This window comes from Tetrao urogallus, assembly GCF_951394365.1.
Source record: "Tetrao urogallus genome assembly, chromosome: 18".
NCBI lineage: Eukaryota > Metazoa > Chordata > Aves > Galliformes > Phasianidae > Tetrao > Tetrao urogallus.
In genome coordinates, this window is record NC_136831.1 from 7384410 (window position 1) to 7402349 (window position 17940).

Below are 17940 nucleotides of genomic sequence, written 5' to 3' on the forward strand. Positions count from 1 at the left end.
ACCCTCAGGGAGGAATGTAACATACTGTTACAGCAAGCGGTGTCTAATTCTGTTTTGTCGTGTCAGATCACTTGCTTGCTCTTTTGTGCCCTACTTCTTAGGAGGAACTAGGACTGGCAGGTGTACTCACAAATACACCAACATGCCTGAAACTTTTAGAGCACAGAGCTTGCACTGTGTGGATGTTAGAAATTGTTGAAGATGTGGCATTACCTTTCTTTTAAGCTAATGTTTACAACCTTCCAGATATGTTTGGTTTATCAAACCTTTTCTTCCCCCCCCCCCCCCCTTTCGGTGATATTCTTCAAACAGCCTCAATCACGGCCTTCCAAGCGCTGACCCACCCTGCAGCAATGTTTGGGTACTTGCGGTTATTTATTGTCGTTATTACCGGTGTTCTGCCGTTTCTGGAAGTAACGCCAGCGGACGGCACGCGCCCCGGCTGCCGACTGGAATACCCATCGGCTCGCTCCGGGAGCTCTGCGGGCGGGGCAGCGGCCGCGCTGCGGGACCCGGCACGGGCACCGCCCCACGCGAAGAGCCGAGGAGAGCTGGCGGCGGCATCCGGGCCCAGGGCAGGTGCCGGAACCGCGGGGGCTCCACCGGCCGCCCGGGGCGGGCGGGGGCCGCGGGCAGGAGACGAGGGTCGGGCGAACCCGCCGCGCCGAGAGAGCGCGCTCCGCTCCGCCGCGCTCCGCTCCCGGCCAGGGGCTCGGGGCCGCGTTCCCCCGGCGCAGTGGACGAGGGTCGCTCCGCTCCCGGCACGCGGATCTGCTCCGCGTTTTCCGGGCCTTTCCCGTCCTCTCCGCGCCCGACACTCGAACGTGCTGCGCGGCGCCGGCCGCGGCGCCTCTCGCCATTGGCCGCTCCGCCATAGCCCCATGGGCGTGCGGGCCCCGCATTGGCCCGGCGCCGCCGTCCGTCAGCGAGCGGCGGAGTGCGTCAGGTTGGGTTGAGCGGCGGCCCCTTCCCTGCCTGCGTCTGGCGGCGGCTGCGGCTGCGGGGCCGGTGCGGGCGGAGGGGCGCGGCGGAGGGCGGCCCCGCTCCTCGCTCGCTAAGATGGCGGCGGCGGCGGCGGCCGTGGCGCGGCTGGAGGGCCGGGAGTTCGAGTACCTGATGAAGAAGCGCTCGGTGACCATCGGCCGCAACTCGTCGCAGGGCTCGGTGGACGTGAGCATGGGCCACTCCAGCTTCATCTCCCGGCGCCACCTGGAGATCTTCACCGCCGCGCCCCCGCCGCCGCCACCGGCCGGAGCGGACGGGCCGCCGCCTCCCGCTCAGGGGGACCCCGCGGCCGCCGGCGGGGGCGACTTCTACCTGCGCTGCCTCGGCAAGAACGGCGTCTTCGTGGACGGCGTGTTCCAGAGGCGGGGGGCGCCGCCGCTGCAGCTGCCCCGAGTGTGAGTACGGCGGCGGCCGGGCCCGCCCCGCTCTCCCCCGTCGCCCCGGGGCCCGCCGGGCCCGCCCGCCCGCGCCTTCCCAAGCTTCGCGGGGTGGTGCCGCCCGATTGTCCGTGCCGCCGGCCGGCACGCGGTCGCCGTGACGGGCGCGGAGCCGTGCCCGAGGCCTCCTTCCCCGCCGCCCCTTCTCCCGCTCCGCCCTCGGACGTGCCCTTCCCGCTGGGCCCGCATCCCGCGCACCCGCCGCCCGCTCCGTGCCCCCGGCGGTACGGCGGCGCGGCCCCCCCCGGACCCTGCCGTGCCTCGTCTGGCACACGGCGGTGTCTGCTGGGAGACGGGAGCAAATCGGGCTGCGGCAGCGCTCGGAGGTATTGTAATTAGCAAACAGAATTGGATACACCCTTGAGTATTGTTTACGTGCTTCAAAGGAAACCGGTCGAGTGGTCGTCCGCATATCTGGGATTTTTGAATGTGAGATCGGTAGATCTTGTGACGCCCTTCGTGCTTTTACTGAACGTTGAGGGCTTGTTTTGTGTGTGGGATCCTGATTTTTGTGGCAGTTTCTCTTTGCCTGATTGTGACATTGATTTTTTTTTTTTTTAATGACTACACTGAATCTTCCACATGAGATGCTTTCACTGTCCTGGTGCTTTCTGTTCCCTTATGTGTCAATAAATGCATCAGGAGGTTTTAAGTGGTAATACATTCCTATACCATTAGCAAATATTAACTGTCTTGACAAAATATTTTCCTAGAGGACTATGTGAGGCCTACCTACTCCGCTGGAGAGTTTATTGGGCTGTAAATAAGTAATCCTTGTTTTGAGGAGTCTCACATAGGAAAAGTGAAAGTGTTTTGGTTGGGAGTAGTTTTAGTTAGCTCAACTAAGAGATACCCACAAGGTTACAAGTGTGCTACCTTGACAGAAGGCATGCTGTCAGTGTCAGCTCTTACCATGCCTTACAAGTTTTTAAACTTCTCTTAGCACTTTGATGGTGTATATTTTCCACTTTGACGTCTTGGTGTTCGTTTCCACAACTGGTTTCTTGGTAAAAAATCAAATTCTTACCTTTTTGCTTTCTAGGAAATGCTTCTTCTGAAAGGCTTTAACAGTGCCAGTCTGTGTGGAGCTGTATGATCGCAAACACACTTGGATGACTTGTTTGACCTTTAACTGTAACTTCTATTTTTGCTTTCTGCTTTTTAATGTTAATAGTCGTTTGCCATGTGGTTAATTGATATTTTGATCTAAGGCATTTGAGAGGTACAATTTAAATGCTTCTTTTTATAAAAGGTTTGGTATTTAATACACTCATTGCAGGCAAGTCCTTGTGAGTTATGTATGTTCATTGCAAGCAGCCTGGAACTAGCTTGAGAAATTTAGTCAGGAGCACGCAGTTAAATGCTTAATTCCTTGAGGAAAAAGTACAGCTGCTTCGTGCTGTCCATGCAATTATTGACTCGTAATTTTATCTTTTTTTTCTTTCAGTGTTGTCACTTTATACAGAGAAAATGAACACGATGAAAACTTTTGTGCAGTTAATTTCTTATTTGTCATGGATATACGTAGGTGGTGCTTAAAGAAACTACATCTGCTTGAAACGTACTGTGTTCAATGATTACACCATTTCTTAGACTGCACGTTTGCAGCTTTCTGTTTCGAGATCTGTAAGCTGTTTAAAGTAGTTATCTCCTGGTTACAAAATGTAGGTGTGATCTTTCTGTAAATAATAGGTGGCTTGCCTTCAGTGCTGGCTGGAAACAATGGAGCAGTGTGTGTGCTGAATGAAGTAGGATTTCTTTGGTCAACAGGCTTAGGGATGAATTTTACCTTGAAGGGCTTGGGATCAAATGCTCACCTACTGCTTTTTCAGAAATATAAAATAGTTTATCGAAGTCATAGCAGAGTGATATAGAGAAATTGTAGTTTCATATTTTCAAAGTTCTGTTTTTTTGTTGTTTAGTTTTTTAGCATAGGAGTCTCCAGGCAAATTCAAAGCAGACATTATCTGCTTATGGCAAATCATTACTGTGAACTACTGATGACTAATATTGTTTGTAGCCCTGTTCTTGATTTTCATTTAGATTTAAGTGTTCAAGCTGAAGATGATCTCCTGGATTTTAAGGCTTAAACTTAGTTACAGTGTAATGTAAACGTTAACTAACAACTGAAGGTGGCTGGAAAGAAAGCAGTTTGAGTGCGAGTTGAAGATTGATGATTGCTATCCTCAGCTCAAGTAATCACTGGATCTATTTTTGTTGTTGTTTACTTCTGCTGTGCTGCCAGTAGTATGCTTTGCCTATGACTGCACGATCATTTGATTTTTTCTAATGGCAAATGAGGTTAAAAAAAAAAAGGCCTGTTCTTTGTGTTTGTTTTGAAGTGATCTTGGAGACTAAGAGTGAAGAGTCGTCTTCTGTCACTAATAAATAGGTGACTCCAAGCGAAATGCTGTTTCAGACTTGAGCTGTCTTTATTTAATTGTCCCTAGTAATTGCACGTCATTTGGGTTTCCTTGGTCGCCTTTGATTTCAGCACAAGGTGTAAACTTGATTTAATCTAATAGTGTTATTGAACTTCCTGATTTTGGATGGGAAAAACAGAAATACAGCTTTGTGGTCTCCTGCAAACCACACATTTTAAAGTTCTGGGGAAATTAAGTTTTCAGAGTCTACTTATATATATTATAATAAAGACATTTTTCTTTCTAAAAATATAAATCCCATAAACAGAGAATTGCTGTACGTTAAGATAGCTATTTTGGTCGCTATTTTTAGTGCTTCCCTGGAAACATCACTGTCAGTGCAAATGTTTAAGTTTCCACACAGGAGGGTAGCATCAGTGGGAAGCGTGTTTTTGTTTTTCTAATTCTTGACAGTCTGACACACGTCCTTGTCCATATACAAACCAGCTGTAATCTCATGTGATGAATAAAATGGAGGCTAGGGGAAAAAAAAATAGCAAGTTTTTTCTTTTTGTTCATGTCCATTAGGAAGCTCTGTGGTCAAGGTCACAGTGCACCAAGGCATGGGGTAGAACAAGTCCTATAACCTCATCTAAATGCATACAAACCCAAGCAAGTCAGTTGATCTTTTTACAACTACCTTCAAGATCCATGGATTATCTCTGCTGCCGTTTATGAAGTCCACATTTGTAATTGGTTTCCCTCGATTCTTTTCAAGTTTTCCCTGAGTTCAGTGGGGGCGTTGTTGAGAGGTATTGCTAGGTAAATAATAACATCGATACTTGACTCTTGAGGTAATTGGTTTGAAAAATACCTTATGTGCTGGGCACAGCAGCTGTTGGTGACAGCGCTTTTATATACAGCTTTTGGAGAGGCAGGGTTCCAGACAGATGTAACAGCACAGCTGGAGAAAAACAGACTGACTTTTGAGTACAGCTTAGCTATGAAAAAGGTTGGTTGTCTGTGTGCTGCTCACCCCCTGCCCATTTTTTCCACCCCTTCGTGTTGCAGTCAGTAGTTTGTGTGTATGTTGTTCATTGGCATTGGAAATTAGAAAGGTCCTGACATAGTAAGCTCGTGTCTTCCAAGAGACAGTTTGTTCGTTTGGGAAAAAAGAACATATTTTATATATTAATGATTACTTTTGGATGTGATTTTGTGGAAGTGGATTTGGGAATCGTAACTAAGGCGCCATTAATGAGAGAACAGCTTTCCAAGTTGGAGCAGAGATGCGTGCAGCCTGTTACTGTCCTGAAGAGCAGTCAGGAGCCAGTGCTTGGGGAGCAGTGCAGGAAAGGACAGAGGCATGTGGCTGTGCTTCCTCTACTTATTCTTCTGGATCCCAGTCGGTTCAAAACCACGTGTCACAGAATCACAGAATGGCCCAGGTTGGAAGGGACCTCAAGGCTCATGAATCTCCAACCCCCGCCATATGCAGCCTTTCTGGGCAGCTGTTCCAGCACCTCACCACTCTCTTAGGAAAGAACTTCCCCCTAACATCCAACCTCAATCTTCCCTCCCTCAACTTAAAACCATTTCTCCTTGTCCTGCTGTTATCTACCCTTTCAAAGAGTTGATTCCCCTCCTGTCTGTAGGCTCCCTTTAGGTACTGAAGGCTGCAATGAGGTCACCCCACAGCCTTCTCTTCTCCAGGCTGAACAAGCCCAGCTCCCTCAGCCTGTCCTCGTAGGGGAGGTGCTCCAGCACCCTGATCATCTTCGTGGCCCTCCTCTGGATCCTCTCCAACAACTCCCTGTCTTTCTTGTACTGGGTGCTCCAGACCTGGACACAGTACTGCAGATGGGGCTTCACAAGAGCAGAGTAGAGTAATGTAATCTTTGTGTTGTTCTTTTAAATGAATTGGCAATGTATTTTTGCATCTCTGTAAACTTGTATCCACATCATCCTTTTGCAGTGAGTTTCTTACCTTGGAGCCAGTGATGGGGGGAAAAGTACCTTCTTTCCTGAGCTTTTTGAATTTTACTCCCAGTGATTTCATTTGCTACAACTTGATTTAGCTCCTCTATAATCAGAGGCAGTAAAAAATTGTCCCATTCTGTCATTCATTTTATAAAGTTCTTTGTATTTGCTAAATATAGGAGCTTTTAGAGTAAACCATGTAGAGTGTGTCTCACTTCAGCTTATCATCTGTTGACTAATAAGTAGTAGGTTTCTACTGGTGGAAGCCAGTAGATTGTGAATAAAGATCAAGTATATTCACTAAGTAAACTCTTTGGGAAAATTTATTGCGTTCAACATTACTCAGGCAGGAAATACTGCAGCAGATTGTAGAGAACCTCTAAATAGATGAGTGCACTTCTTTTTTAGTTGCTTAAATTCCATACAGAGATGTCACTGCTGTATGCATTGTGGTCGCATGTGTGCTCGGTGAGCGTTTCACTCTGGAAACAGCTCAGGTTTGGATTAATGGTCGAGGAATGGATTGTAACATCTTAAGCAGTGTTAGCAGCTGATATGGGAAGAATGTTCTTTGCTTTGCTTGCTGGGTTTTTTTTTTTTTGCTTTTGAGCCTGACTTGTGTTGTAAAGATTTGCTTTATGTTTATAAGCATTAGATGCTTAGGAAATCAAACACAATACATATATTTTTTCTTTTCCCAAGGAACAGAGTTCCAACAATGGATTAATTACTTCAGGCTGGATTGGCACCTGCTTTTTCACTTTTTTGATAACACTTCTGATAAATACAGCTGCTTGTAAGGAAGACAGCTGGCCAGATGGAGACATTATGATTGATTTGTGTTTAGAGGAATATGATGGAGTTCCATACTGGTATTAAAACTATGAATTACTTACAAGTTATCTCAAAGCAAAGAATAAAGAAGTATTGAACTTGGCTGCGACTTACAAATCGGACTCCAGAAATGTTATGTACTTTATGAAGCAGACTCTGTGACCCATGCGTAATGAATAATAATGTAAACTGAACATATTCCTGGGTATTTTGTGGCTACTTTAAAGCAAGATTCTCACTGTAGCCTTACCTTGAAGAGCAATATAGGAGGCAGAAGGTAGAGCGTGCTCTGCTTCAAATAAAAAAAGCTGAATGTGAAGTTTCTGTAATCTGTAACAGTTGTTTCTCTTTTTTTCTTTCACATTCCCATCTGAACTGGCCATGACGGATGAGTGAAATGGTTTTTTGCTCCTGAAACAATACTACAAATTGCCAGACACCAATCAGGTAGCTGAGGGAAAGCTCAGCTTTAGATCTGGATTAACTGGTGATTGCTTTGCCTTTTTTATTGCTCTGACTGATGTGTGGGATTGAGTAAGGACATCTTCTACAGTGTTATTGATCTTACACGTATTCATGTGCTTGGAGTTATCTATAGGAGTACAAGTATGTTCTCTGTGTGGTTATGTGAAATAGTAGAAACCAGGAAATGGTCTTAGAAATTGGTGGCTTCTCATTTCTTCTGTTCCACTTCTGTAACAGAAGCATGATTAGTGAGTGTTGTTTTGCTGTAAAGGTGCAGATGAAGTATTTAAACTGTTTGTTTTATGAATCTGTTGTTGAAAGTGAGTTTTGATTTCCTTACCTTCAGTTATAGCAGTAAGGCAAGAGATACGGAAATGCAATCATTCTTTCCTCTGTACTAATTAAATGCATATACAGTACTGATCATCAGTTGAGAAATGCACAGGTTTTGAGGAAGGAGAGACAGCTTTGTATCAGGTGGGTATCAGGAATGCAAGTTAATGTTCCACCCTCACTTTTCAAAATGAATGTGTATGGTTAATTTGCTTATAATGAGGAAATGACATTGTCGTATAAATATTCGTCCTTCAAGAACATACATGTGTTTTAGAGAATGATTCTGCTGAGGAGGAATTCTGCTTTATTCCCATTTAAAGCCTATGTAATTCTCATGCACAGAGCAAATAATTTATTTTCACGGTCATTCTTAAACTATTAAAAATAAGGTGATGGTGCATCTGATCTTCTGTATTTTCACTAAGTGCAGCAGTGCCCTTAAGATCTCAAGCCCCATTACTCTGTGTAAAATTACCCATAACTGGACAGAAATCAAATGTAGTTTCAAAGGAAGTCACATATTTGTCTTGTAGCAGTGTAAGGCCATCCATGGCAGAGTATAATGTGTTTTCACAACATACTTGATTGTAGTAATAAACTGCCTTCTGTGGGAGTTCAGACTGAAATATTAGGAAGGTGGTGGTTATATCTTCTGTCTTGTTTATTTTCATGATAAAAAGTTGATGTGTAGTGACATTTGTTTTCTGCGACTTCCTGCCTTTAAGGAATTTTTTGACCTAGATAAAGCAGTTGGAGGGGAGGAACTGTATTTATCATACAGCTATTCCACGTTGGAAGGCTAGAAAACAAAAATTACATTCTTCAGCTGATATTTCATTGATATTGTTGTATCACTGAAGAGAGCTGGAGTTGCAGTATTATAGAATCATAGAATGGCCTGGGTTGAAAAGGACCACAGTAATCATCTGGTTCCAACCCCTTGATGTGTGCGTGCAGGGTCACCATCCAGCAGACCAGGCCGCCCAGAGCCACATCCAGCCTGGCCTTGAATGCCTCCAGGGATGGAGTGATACGTAATGTTTTTCAGGAGTTGAGAACATCCATGAGCAATTGCAGTGTGCGATTCTTTGCATTTGTTTGTGTGGTTGTGCTGCACATATTGACTGTGCTGCTGTGCTGTTCTCACCAGTACTGCCTGTCGTTAACTTGTGCAAAGAGGTGTCTTCACGTATAATGTAGATCTGAGTATTTGTGGAAGTAAAATCTTCAACATTCAGAATGTCAGAATGCCTTAATATGTATACAAGCACATCACCTTCTTGTTTGTCCGTGTGTAGCAAACAAAATGGAAAAGATGAGCAGATTGGCAAACAGTTGTGTCCGTGCTACACTGTAAGAATTCCTGTTGGCTTCAGCATGACAGCTCCAGCTCAGGTGGGTGAGGGTGCGTGTGCAATGAACCAGAGTTGTAACTTTAGAAAAAGAAAAAAGAGGAAGAGCAAAAAAACCAAACAAACAGATGTCATTATTAAAGCTTTGTGAAGCAAAACAAAATTAGTATAAAGTCGAATGGAATTAATTTTCGTTCAGTGTTAATTTAAGATTTTACATTAAGGATTATGAAGGGGACCTGCAGCAAAACCCCTGCTGGAAACAGATGATTTCAGCATCAAATAAGATTGCTGAGCGCCTTGTTAATTTCAGTTGTGAGTATCTCCAGGGACAAAATGTTTTGTGTAACTGCTGCCTCACTTACTAATGAGTTTCCAGAAGCAGAAGTTGGGGAGTACACAGGTTGGTAAGCGTTGTGTGCACCTTACCACTGACTTGTGAGGAAACTGCTGGATTTCTGTTTGATGTTTCTACTTCATCCTTTCTTCGGAGATCTGAGGAAAAATCAACAGCAGATAAATATTTACAGATGGTACTGATGTTCGTAAATCACAAATAATGAGGACAAAAAAAAAAAAAGGATTTGGTCAATCCACTCAAAAAAGAAAAAGCAAAGGGTTCAAAGGGTTTGCAGGCCGGATCTTCAGGGTGGGAAACTGATAAAAGAGTTGGTAGGCTGCTTTGGAAGTGGTAACTGAAGACAAATTGTTAGATATGTAAGATGAGATGCAGTGTGTCAAAGCAGAGTGATGTGGTGACTGTAGAAATAGAGGAACTGGGTTGGAGAGCAGTGACTGATGCTGGAACTTCGTGTGGTTCTGAAATCAAAATTTGTATTGAAGAATATTTGGGAAACTGCAACGTTTTAGGGAGCTAACTGCTGAAAGGAATTGAAGGCTGGAAGAAATAACAAACAGGGAGGAGTGTGAGGAGTTCAGTATGTTTGTCTTATCCAAAAGGAGCACAAGATGCTGCAGTACATACAGTTTTATGGGGAGGAATTAGATGACTGAAAGGTTTGCTAATGGACCAAGCACAGGATGAAACTCCAGAGGCCATAAACTAAGGTGTCAAGGTTTGAACTCAGCACATATTTTTAGCAGTGTTGGAAGGCAGCTTAGAGGAATGGTTGCATCTTCATTACACCCCCCTCTTCTGATAAGAACCTTTTTGGAAAAGCTGCTTTAGACAAACAAGAAAACAAAAAGATCCAGAACCAAAAATGACCTTGCTGTAATCAGACCTGGTTATCAGGTGTGCTGTGGGTATGGCTGGATGCAATTTGATGGCATGGGAGGTACAAGCGAATCTTCATAGCTGTTCAGTCACTACTTCTGCAAATCCTTTTCTAATAGTCTTCCATACCTTGAATAATTGTTATAACATGAAGTCCATGCTTGATTTATTTGTTTAAATTAAACTTCCTTCTAAAGCATCTGATACCTAGCTGGGCATTTGTTTACGCTTGCTAGCAGAATTCTTGCATGCGAATGATTTTTATGCTTTTGTTTACTATCATCTGAGTCTTCATGTTGGATTACAACTACGGTAGTTTGAAAGGTAGTTTAATACCCAGTGATTCTCTGCAGTTTTCCTAAAGTCTTGGAGCTGATGGGGTGTAAGCATCTTAATTTTATGTTGGTAAGTCAGGTTAGTGAGTACTGGACAAAGTGGTTGCACCTCCTGTTGACATTAAATTCAGTATTTCAGATCACTTAAAGCTCCTCTCTAAAGTGTAGTTTTGGTGCAGAGCTGATATGAATGAAGTAACATGCTGACAGAAGTTTCTTTTCAATTCTGATTTTTACAGATGTTGCAATAAGGCAGCAGTAATTTGTTTAACCATTTTCTGCTTTTTGGAACTTCTGCAGTGGGGACAGCACATATCCCCATCTGCAGCACAAGAGTCTTTGTGCTGCTTTGAACTTCAACTTACCATTAGGCACAGAGGTTTTTTTGGGTGTTGTTGTTTCTTAAATTGCATTTTCAAAATTACTTGTGTGTGCATGTTTGTTTAAAAAGCGAAACAAAAAAACCACCCCAACCCAGCTCATTTGATTTAAAAAAAAAAAAAAAAAAAAAAAAAAAAAAGCTGGAGTTTTAGGAAAGCAGTGACACATTCAGACACCACAGCTGGGAAAAAAAAAAGAAGTAATTTAGCTTTCATTGAAACATACAGTGCCTTAAAAAAAAAGTGCACCTGATATATTAGTGTCTACTGTGGGCCTCAGGGCATAGGATGCTGCTGTACCATGCCTATGGTAGAAGTTTGATTTATGAGGTACAAACACACAATTACCTGTTTTGTTTTTAAGGCTGATAATTAATTTAAGGACTCCAAAGACTTACACCTGGCTTGTGACTTAAATAAATACAACATAAACCTCCACACATGGGAAAGTGTGACATTTTACATTGTGCTGTGAGGATATTTGTGGTATTCTAGTCAGAATATAATTTGGGTGGACAAGACATATAGTCATAAGTTTTACTCCTTAACTTAGTTAAGTAGATGGGCACATTGATTACAACGTAAGGGTGGTAAGCACACATGGAAGGTGGTTGGCAAATAAGAATGATGGAGTCTGTCTGTTAAAGAGAAGAATTTCCCTCTTTGGGAAGCTTTACCAGTGTTTCTAGGCAGATGCGGAAGAGTAGTGTAGCACTGGGGGAGACAGGGATGAAAAAGTGTAAGGCTTCGACAGGAGAGGGCTGAATGTAGTCATGCAGAGCTCTGTGTGAGGGTGATTTCAAATTTGATCCATAACAAATATTATTTAGGCAAAAAATAATGTGCAAGTGGTAAAAAGGATGATTATAGCATCATGAAATGTATGGTTTATAAAAATGGAAAAGAAGTTGAATACTGCAGGGGAAGGATGAAGTTATTAGGCCAATGTGATCTGCTTTGAGACATGGACAGGATCTTCATGGGGTTTGGAGTTGTTACGTGGGGAGAACTGGAAGAGTTTGCAGGGAGGCCTGAAAAAAGATTGGACAGAGTTGAAGATTGTCTGAGGTTTGAGCTCTGAGAGGTAGTATTGTTTTTATCATGATAGATGTGGGGCTCTGGCATTGATATTTGGGTTGGCTGCTGTGATTCAGAGGAATCTAGGGTGACACTTTTTAGAAAGACAGGCTGTGCTTTCACGAGCATCTGAGCTGACCCATTTCACTTGCTGAAAGGAGCATGGAAATGGAAGGTCTCGCTTACTGCAGTGCTCCCAGCTGCAGGATGTGCTAGCCTTGGAAGTCACCAGATCTTCCATGAGCTACTGATGTCTGCTTTTTTGGTGGTTTTGTCTTGCATTGAAGTAGCTGATGGAAAGGTCTGACAAGCAGTGGAGCTGGCATGCAGTGTGTGGTCGGCTTGCACAGACTTCTGGCAGTGGTCAGCTTGCCGTGCATTGTGGAATCATCCATTAAGGAATTGCTGTGTTAAGGGCCATTATGCTTTTGAAATCAAAGTGGAAAGGAAAAGCCAAAGCAGTGTAAGAGAAGATGAAGGAAACTCGTGTGAGAAACTGTCTTAAGTCAAAAATTGAAAAGTGAATCTTAAGTTGACTGGATGCTGAACTGGCTCAGTTGTTAGTGCTTTGGCTAATACGTGCTTTCCAGCCCTTTTTCACTCTCTGCATAAATGTGCATACATGGAGAAAAGCACTAGAGAAAAATGGGCATGAGCTCCTTGGCTGTGTATCATTTCACATCAGAGGCCAGCATCCTCATTCCATGCATTTAAAATCATCGTGTCTCTGCAGTATTCATTGGGCTTGGGTGCTGACAAAAATGAGTGAATTACATACATGATCATCAATCAGAATTCTGTTTATAGCTTGCACAGATCTAAGCGTTGAATAACATTGAGCAAAGTCACCTTAAAGGAAGCAAGTGACTTCCTTAGATGGTGTGAATGTTGGGGGTGTGGCGGCTGGGCTCAGCTAAGTTTACTAGTAGGTAATTGAGCTGCCTTACGCAGCCCTTGGTTGACTCCCTTATTTTGGGGTGGTCACCAGCTGAGGTCCTTTCTAGTGCATGTGGTGAGAGGATGCTCTTTTGTAGGCTATTAGGAGGTTAATAGCTTCATCTACACTTCCATTTTACAAGATATATTTACTTTCTTAGTGATGTTTAGGGTCTGCAAGCCAGGCAGTGAACTGTTCTGCTGTTCTAATGATAGGAAAACATTGCTTTGAAGAGTTTGCAATCTGTTCTTAAGTAACTTTATTAAAATGACTAGATTGGGTAATAGGATTCTCCCAGAATGATGAAATTCATCCTGGTACAGTCCAACTTCCAGCAATACTATCAGAAGTTGGAACACAGCCTTTTTCCTGACAGCATGTTTGTAGCTGCGTTACCGAGCTGAAGGTACATCCTTAGGATAAGGTGGTTCCCCTTTGCTATGAATATGAGTGCCAAAATGAATGCAGCAATGAATTCTGAGTTCAGGGTGGGCTCCACAGTTTGTGGTTGATGACGGTATTATTCATGTAGCTTTCTAGATATTGATAATTGCTACAAACGTTTTTGGAGCTGGGAACCACAGTGAGTATGTGAGTTGAAATGTTCGGATGGCTGGCACATTTAGCAACACAGGAAAGAGATGCAATAGGTAAAAACCGCAGTAGAATTTTCAGTTGTTTATCCCTTCGAATTGAAACTCAAGCCTTTGTTTTTAAATGTTTTCCTTGTATTGGTCTGCCCATAAAGCTGAGAAATGCAACTAGTCTGTTTTATCAGCACATTCCAGAGCTGTCTAACAGTGCTCAAATGCCTTGTGAGCTCTAGCAAGACAAAATAACCTACAGTAACTACAAAGCACTACAAAGATGTGTAATAAATTTTTGCTTGGTTCATCACTTCGTTCTTGACTAGCTGCATCCCTCATCTTTTTTTTTTCCTCTCTCCTGAAGGACTGCTGGCCTCTGAGGAGTGCTGTTGCACGAGCAGAATATGCACAGTGACTGTGGAAATTCTAGTGAGTGGGTAAGCAGAGGAGTGGAGTGAGATGAAACAGTGGGCAGCAAGCTGACAACAGAACAGGCTTTTCTGGAAGTATTTCATTTCTAGCATATATTATTTGGGAGGATGGTTGGACTAGATGATCTTGCAGGTTGTTTCTAACCTTGTCTGTGATTCTATGATTCTATGATTTGCTTGAAAATCCAATTCAGTTTAAATCTGAGATTTTTGTGAGTAAACTTTCTTCATTATAAGTCAGGTTTTACCATAACTGTTAGATATTTTTTCTAACCTGATTTTAGTAGCTCTTGTGATTGCAGTCTCTTTCTGTGGGTTTAAGTGTAGTTTGTTCCTGGTCTGTTATCCTTCGCTGTACATTAGGTTGTAGGTAATTGTACCTGTTTCAGAGAGAAAAATTTGGCAGTTATTAAACGTTCAAGGAACGCTTCTGAAGATGAAATGGGAAAAGTCATTCACAGTGGGGAGATTTCAGATCCTCCCACCTGTCTTGGTGTTTAAAGGTGTGAGTTAAATCTTGATTATAAATTCTTTTCAGAATTTTAAATTTCCTCCGTGAGTTTTGGCCTGTTATGAATAGCTTTTACTGTCTGCTGCAGTGCAGGCAGCCAGAGCAATCATCTGCAAGCACACCCTAGTACACAAATGTTTACTTTTCTGTCAGTAGTGAAATAACCCTGCTTGTTTTATGGCGTGGTTATTCTGAGGTTGGAAATCTGTCAAGCTTGGAAGAGATCACTAACCCCAGCCTGCTGCTTAGCTATAAATAAGTTTGTTCTGCTGTGGGCTAGTAAGTACCCAAGATTCTTACAGGAGATTATTAGCTATTATCTAAGGTTGTAACCAACATGTGTGTTTATAAGTCTTTTAAAAAAAAAGAGCAAAACAGCTTGCAGAGGACATTGAATAACAGAAATGCGACTGTAATTCAGCCATCAGTTGGAAAGATTAAATAAATGTATTTTTTGTAATTTGAGTTTAGTGAGCTGAAGTTCTCTTAGTCATTTGTGTGTGCATGTTTGTAATAGCTGTGATGTAGCTGAGAGGTGGGCCATAAAAAGTAATTCAGCTTCATCTGAGAAAGTTAAAAGCATGGTTATGTGGAGTATAAAACGACCACAGCTATAGGGCAGTGTGAGTTTGACTGCATGGAGAAGTAACAGGATAGGGGAAAGGGAGAAGAGACTGAGTTTCTAAGGAATCACATTTGGTGCTTTGATCAGAAATGTTTGTTTTAAGAATTAGGCTTTTCTGGTTTCTGAAATTAAGAAGACTCCAGTTACAGAAATAAATGTGGGAGATGGCAATGTAGCAGCGTGTGCCAGAGGAGCTTTCAGGGGAGGATGACAACTTGATAAGGCAAGGGATGTGCGTTTGATTGTCATTGCAGCTGCGCCAGTTCCAAGTCCCTTGCATTGACATGGCTCCAACAGTTTGTCTGCCTTATCTCCAAGGTAAACTGTTCTCAGCATATCTGTTTGTTTCTTTTTTGAAAGAACACTTGATGTTAATGGAGGAAGATGATTTTCTTGCTCTTAAATTTCTTATCGTGAAGGTCTGAGTAGTTTAGGGTTAATTACTTTCAGACAGATCTAGGGAAGCTGCAGGGGCTGGGTGTGTGTTGCAGTGATGTTGCATTACAGCTTGGAGAACCCTGGGCTCTGATGAAGGAAATGCTGGCTGCTGTGGATATGTTACACTAGTGCAATTTTGCCCTGCTTACGACTGTTTTGTCTTTGTGGTAGCTGCTTGTTCGAGCTTTTCCCAAGGGTTTTAGAGAAGAGAATATATCTGAGTGCCTTATGCATTTGGTTCATGAATTGTTGACTGGGAACATTCTGTCTGTGTCCGATACAGGGGGGGCAAGAGGTTGGGCTGCTGACTTTCTTCACTGAGTGAAGGAGACTTTAAGTAGGAGAGGTCTGTAGGTAGTTGTGGTGGTTCACACCATCTCTAAGTCATTAGAATAACCCTCTTAAAGGTGTTCTAAATGGAGACAGGATTTGACTTGTGCAGGTAATGATTTAATACAAAATTACAAAGGAAAGAGAAATAGCTCTAGGGGACTTAAAGTTCAAGTACTACAGGATGGATATGTAAAAGGAAGTAAATAGATCTAATCATAGCCACTGGTTTGAATGCAGAAAGGGTTGATGCAGTCAGGAATTAGCATACAGTAGTGAGGTGGTGATCCCTTCTTAAAATAGTTCTGTGTCAGCACCAGGAACACCTTTATTGTTACAACTTTCACAGAAATGGAAATGATTGCAGAGCAGGGAGCCAAGGCTGACTGTTGCAGAAAGCAGTTATTTGAAGTTGTGTGTTTGAACTCTGGCAGAATTCTTTTTATTCTTGGTTTTTGTGTTCTGTTTTGATTTTTTTTTTCCACTCGCTCTGTGACAGGGTCTTGAAACTACAGCGTTGCATATAGTTGTCATCTGGGCAGTGGACTGCATCGTGTTAGGAACTGCTGTGTTTGAGGCAGTGAACGCATAGAGAAATCACACAACATCAAAGGATGGTGCTGTTCTGAAGTTGGAGTGCACGCGCGTGCAATCTGTACTTGGATCTGAGCAGGAAGTTGTATCTAAAAATCACAGATACTACAATGACTGTTTTATATAATGTTACATAAACCCAGCCTGCTGGTTTTAAAGTTGCTTCACACTGCCACTAGTTATATTGAGTATAAGCTCTTCAAACGAGTTAGTGCCAAGCAAAGCATTGTTTGAAGTATGGAGAGGTAACTTGCGAGCCAAAATTAGCATGTATTCGTTTTAGATGGTGTGTGTTTCATCAGGGCTGCCCAGATCATGTCATCCCTGAAGGCAGCACAGTTCAAATGTAAATATTTAAGCTATTACCACATGGAACATGCCGGTGAATGGTGCCAATAACATACGCTGAACATATGACCAGCACATGCCCTCTCTTCAGTGTGTTCCATGAACTGTTTAGGTTGTGTTATAAGCTGTTTATTCTTGAGAGTTTTTTTTTTACCCTGTCCTCAGCCTTAAGCATGGAGCTTTTTTTGTTTCTTTTTTCTTTCCTGCAGTTGCTATTGGTTCTTTATTTCCAAAACTTGCTGCTATGGGCATCCCGGCCATCACCACTGTTTTGTGTCAGTTCTTTCAGGACGCAATCCTTGGTGTCTTCTGTGCTAGTGCTATCAAAACCACAGATATCAGTCTGATTATTTTCAGCTTAAAATTGAGAGATAAAATATCCTTATGCTATTGGGACTTGGTCTGTAGTAATTATTTAGCTTCAACACCTGTTCTTTGTGTAAATTATTTACCATAATGTTTAATATTTGTTAAATGGAAATCTTTTCCCCCTCATCACTTGTCATTGTTCTTTAGGTAAACAGTGCTAAGGCCTGATCTGATATTTAAAGCCATTTTTGATGAGAGCTCGGATTCACAGACTACTTTAGTTGCATGGGTCTGGTCCAAGCCATGTGAGTGAGTGCTAACCCAAGCTGCAGCCTGGGGAGTGTTGGTGAGAAACAGTAAACAACTTAAACATACATGTAAAAGCACTGCATCCTTGCAGTGCATTTTGTGAGATTTTTGGGAATGCAACCTCTCTGATTAGACGTGAAAGTTCATGGTGAAAGATCTGCTCACAGGTGGGATCGGTCACTGGAGAAGAGGAAAAAAGAAAGCAAATGATGTTCAGTGTGGACACTGCAGATGGACAGGAAAAGCGATGGAGATGTGCTTGTACTATTGTTGGTAGTTTGCAAAGCGTTGGTATGACTGACGATCCTCATTTTGCACTTCAGTGCAGAAATAACTTCAGGTATTTGATTACTGGCTTCTGCTGGTCTCTTTTTAAGCTTTGTGTTCTGCTTTTTTCTCAGCATCTCCAGCTGTGCATTGCTGGGACTGCTGCAGGATCTTCTGCACTGGTTCAAGTGCAAACATAAATCAGTCACAATTTTAATAGCATGAAAACTAGTCATGATCAAGAGTGAGGAAATCTTGATTACTGCTAAGCCTTAGGGAAAGGACAGCAGAAACGAAGAGTCCTTTTTCCCCCAATATTTTTCAGTATTCAAGGTTTCTTTTGCTTTATTTTATTTGATTTTTTTTTTAATGTCTACAGACACTGCGTTTTTTCCTATTGTTGTTTGATAATGGGAAAAAAAAGTCTTCTAATAAATACAGAAGAAATGAAAT

General features: G+C 42.7%; 1 protein-coding gene across 1 annotated transcript in view; it reads left to right on the plus strand.

Annotated features, from left to right (window-relative positions):
- Positions 1 to 1006: 1006 nt before the first annotated feature.
- The window catches only part of FOXK2 (forkhead box K2), a gene marked incomplete at its 3' end in the record, with an annotated part of 39479 nt that continues 22545 nt past the window's right edge, over positions 1007 to 17940 (plus strand). The window contains exon 1 of the mRNA XM_079544253.1: positions 1007 to 1400. Within this exon, the coding sequence (XP_079400379.1) occupies positions 1060 to 1400 (341 nt within the window). The 5' untranslated portion in view covers positions 1007 to 1059. The remainder of the gene's footprint in view (positions 1401 to 17940) is intronic.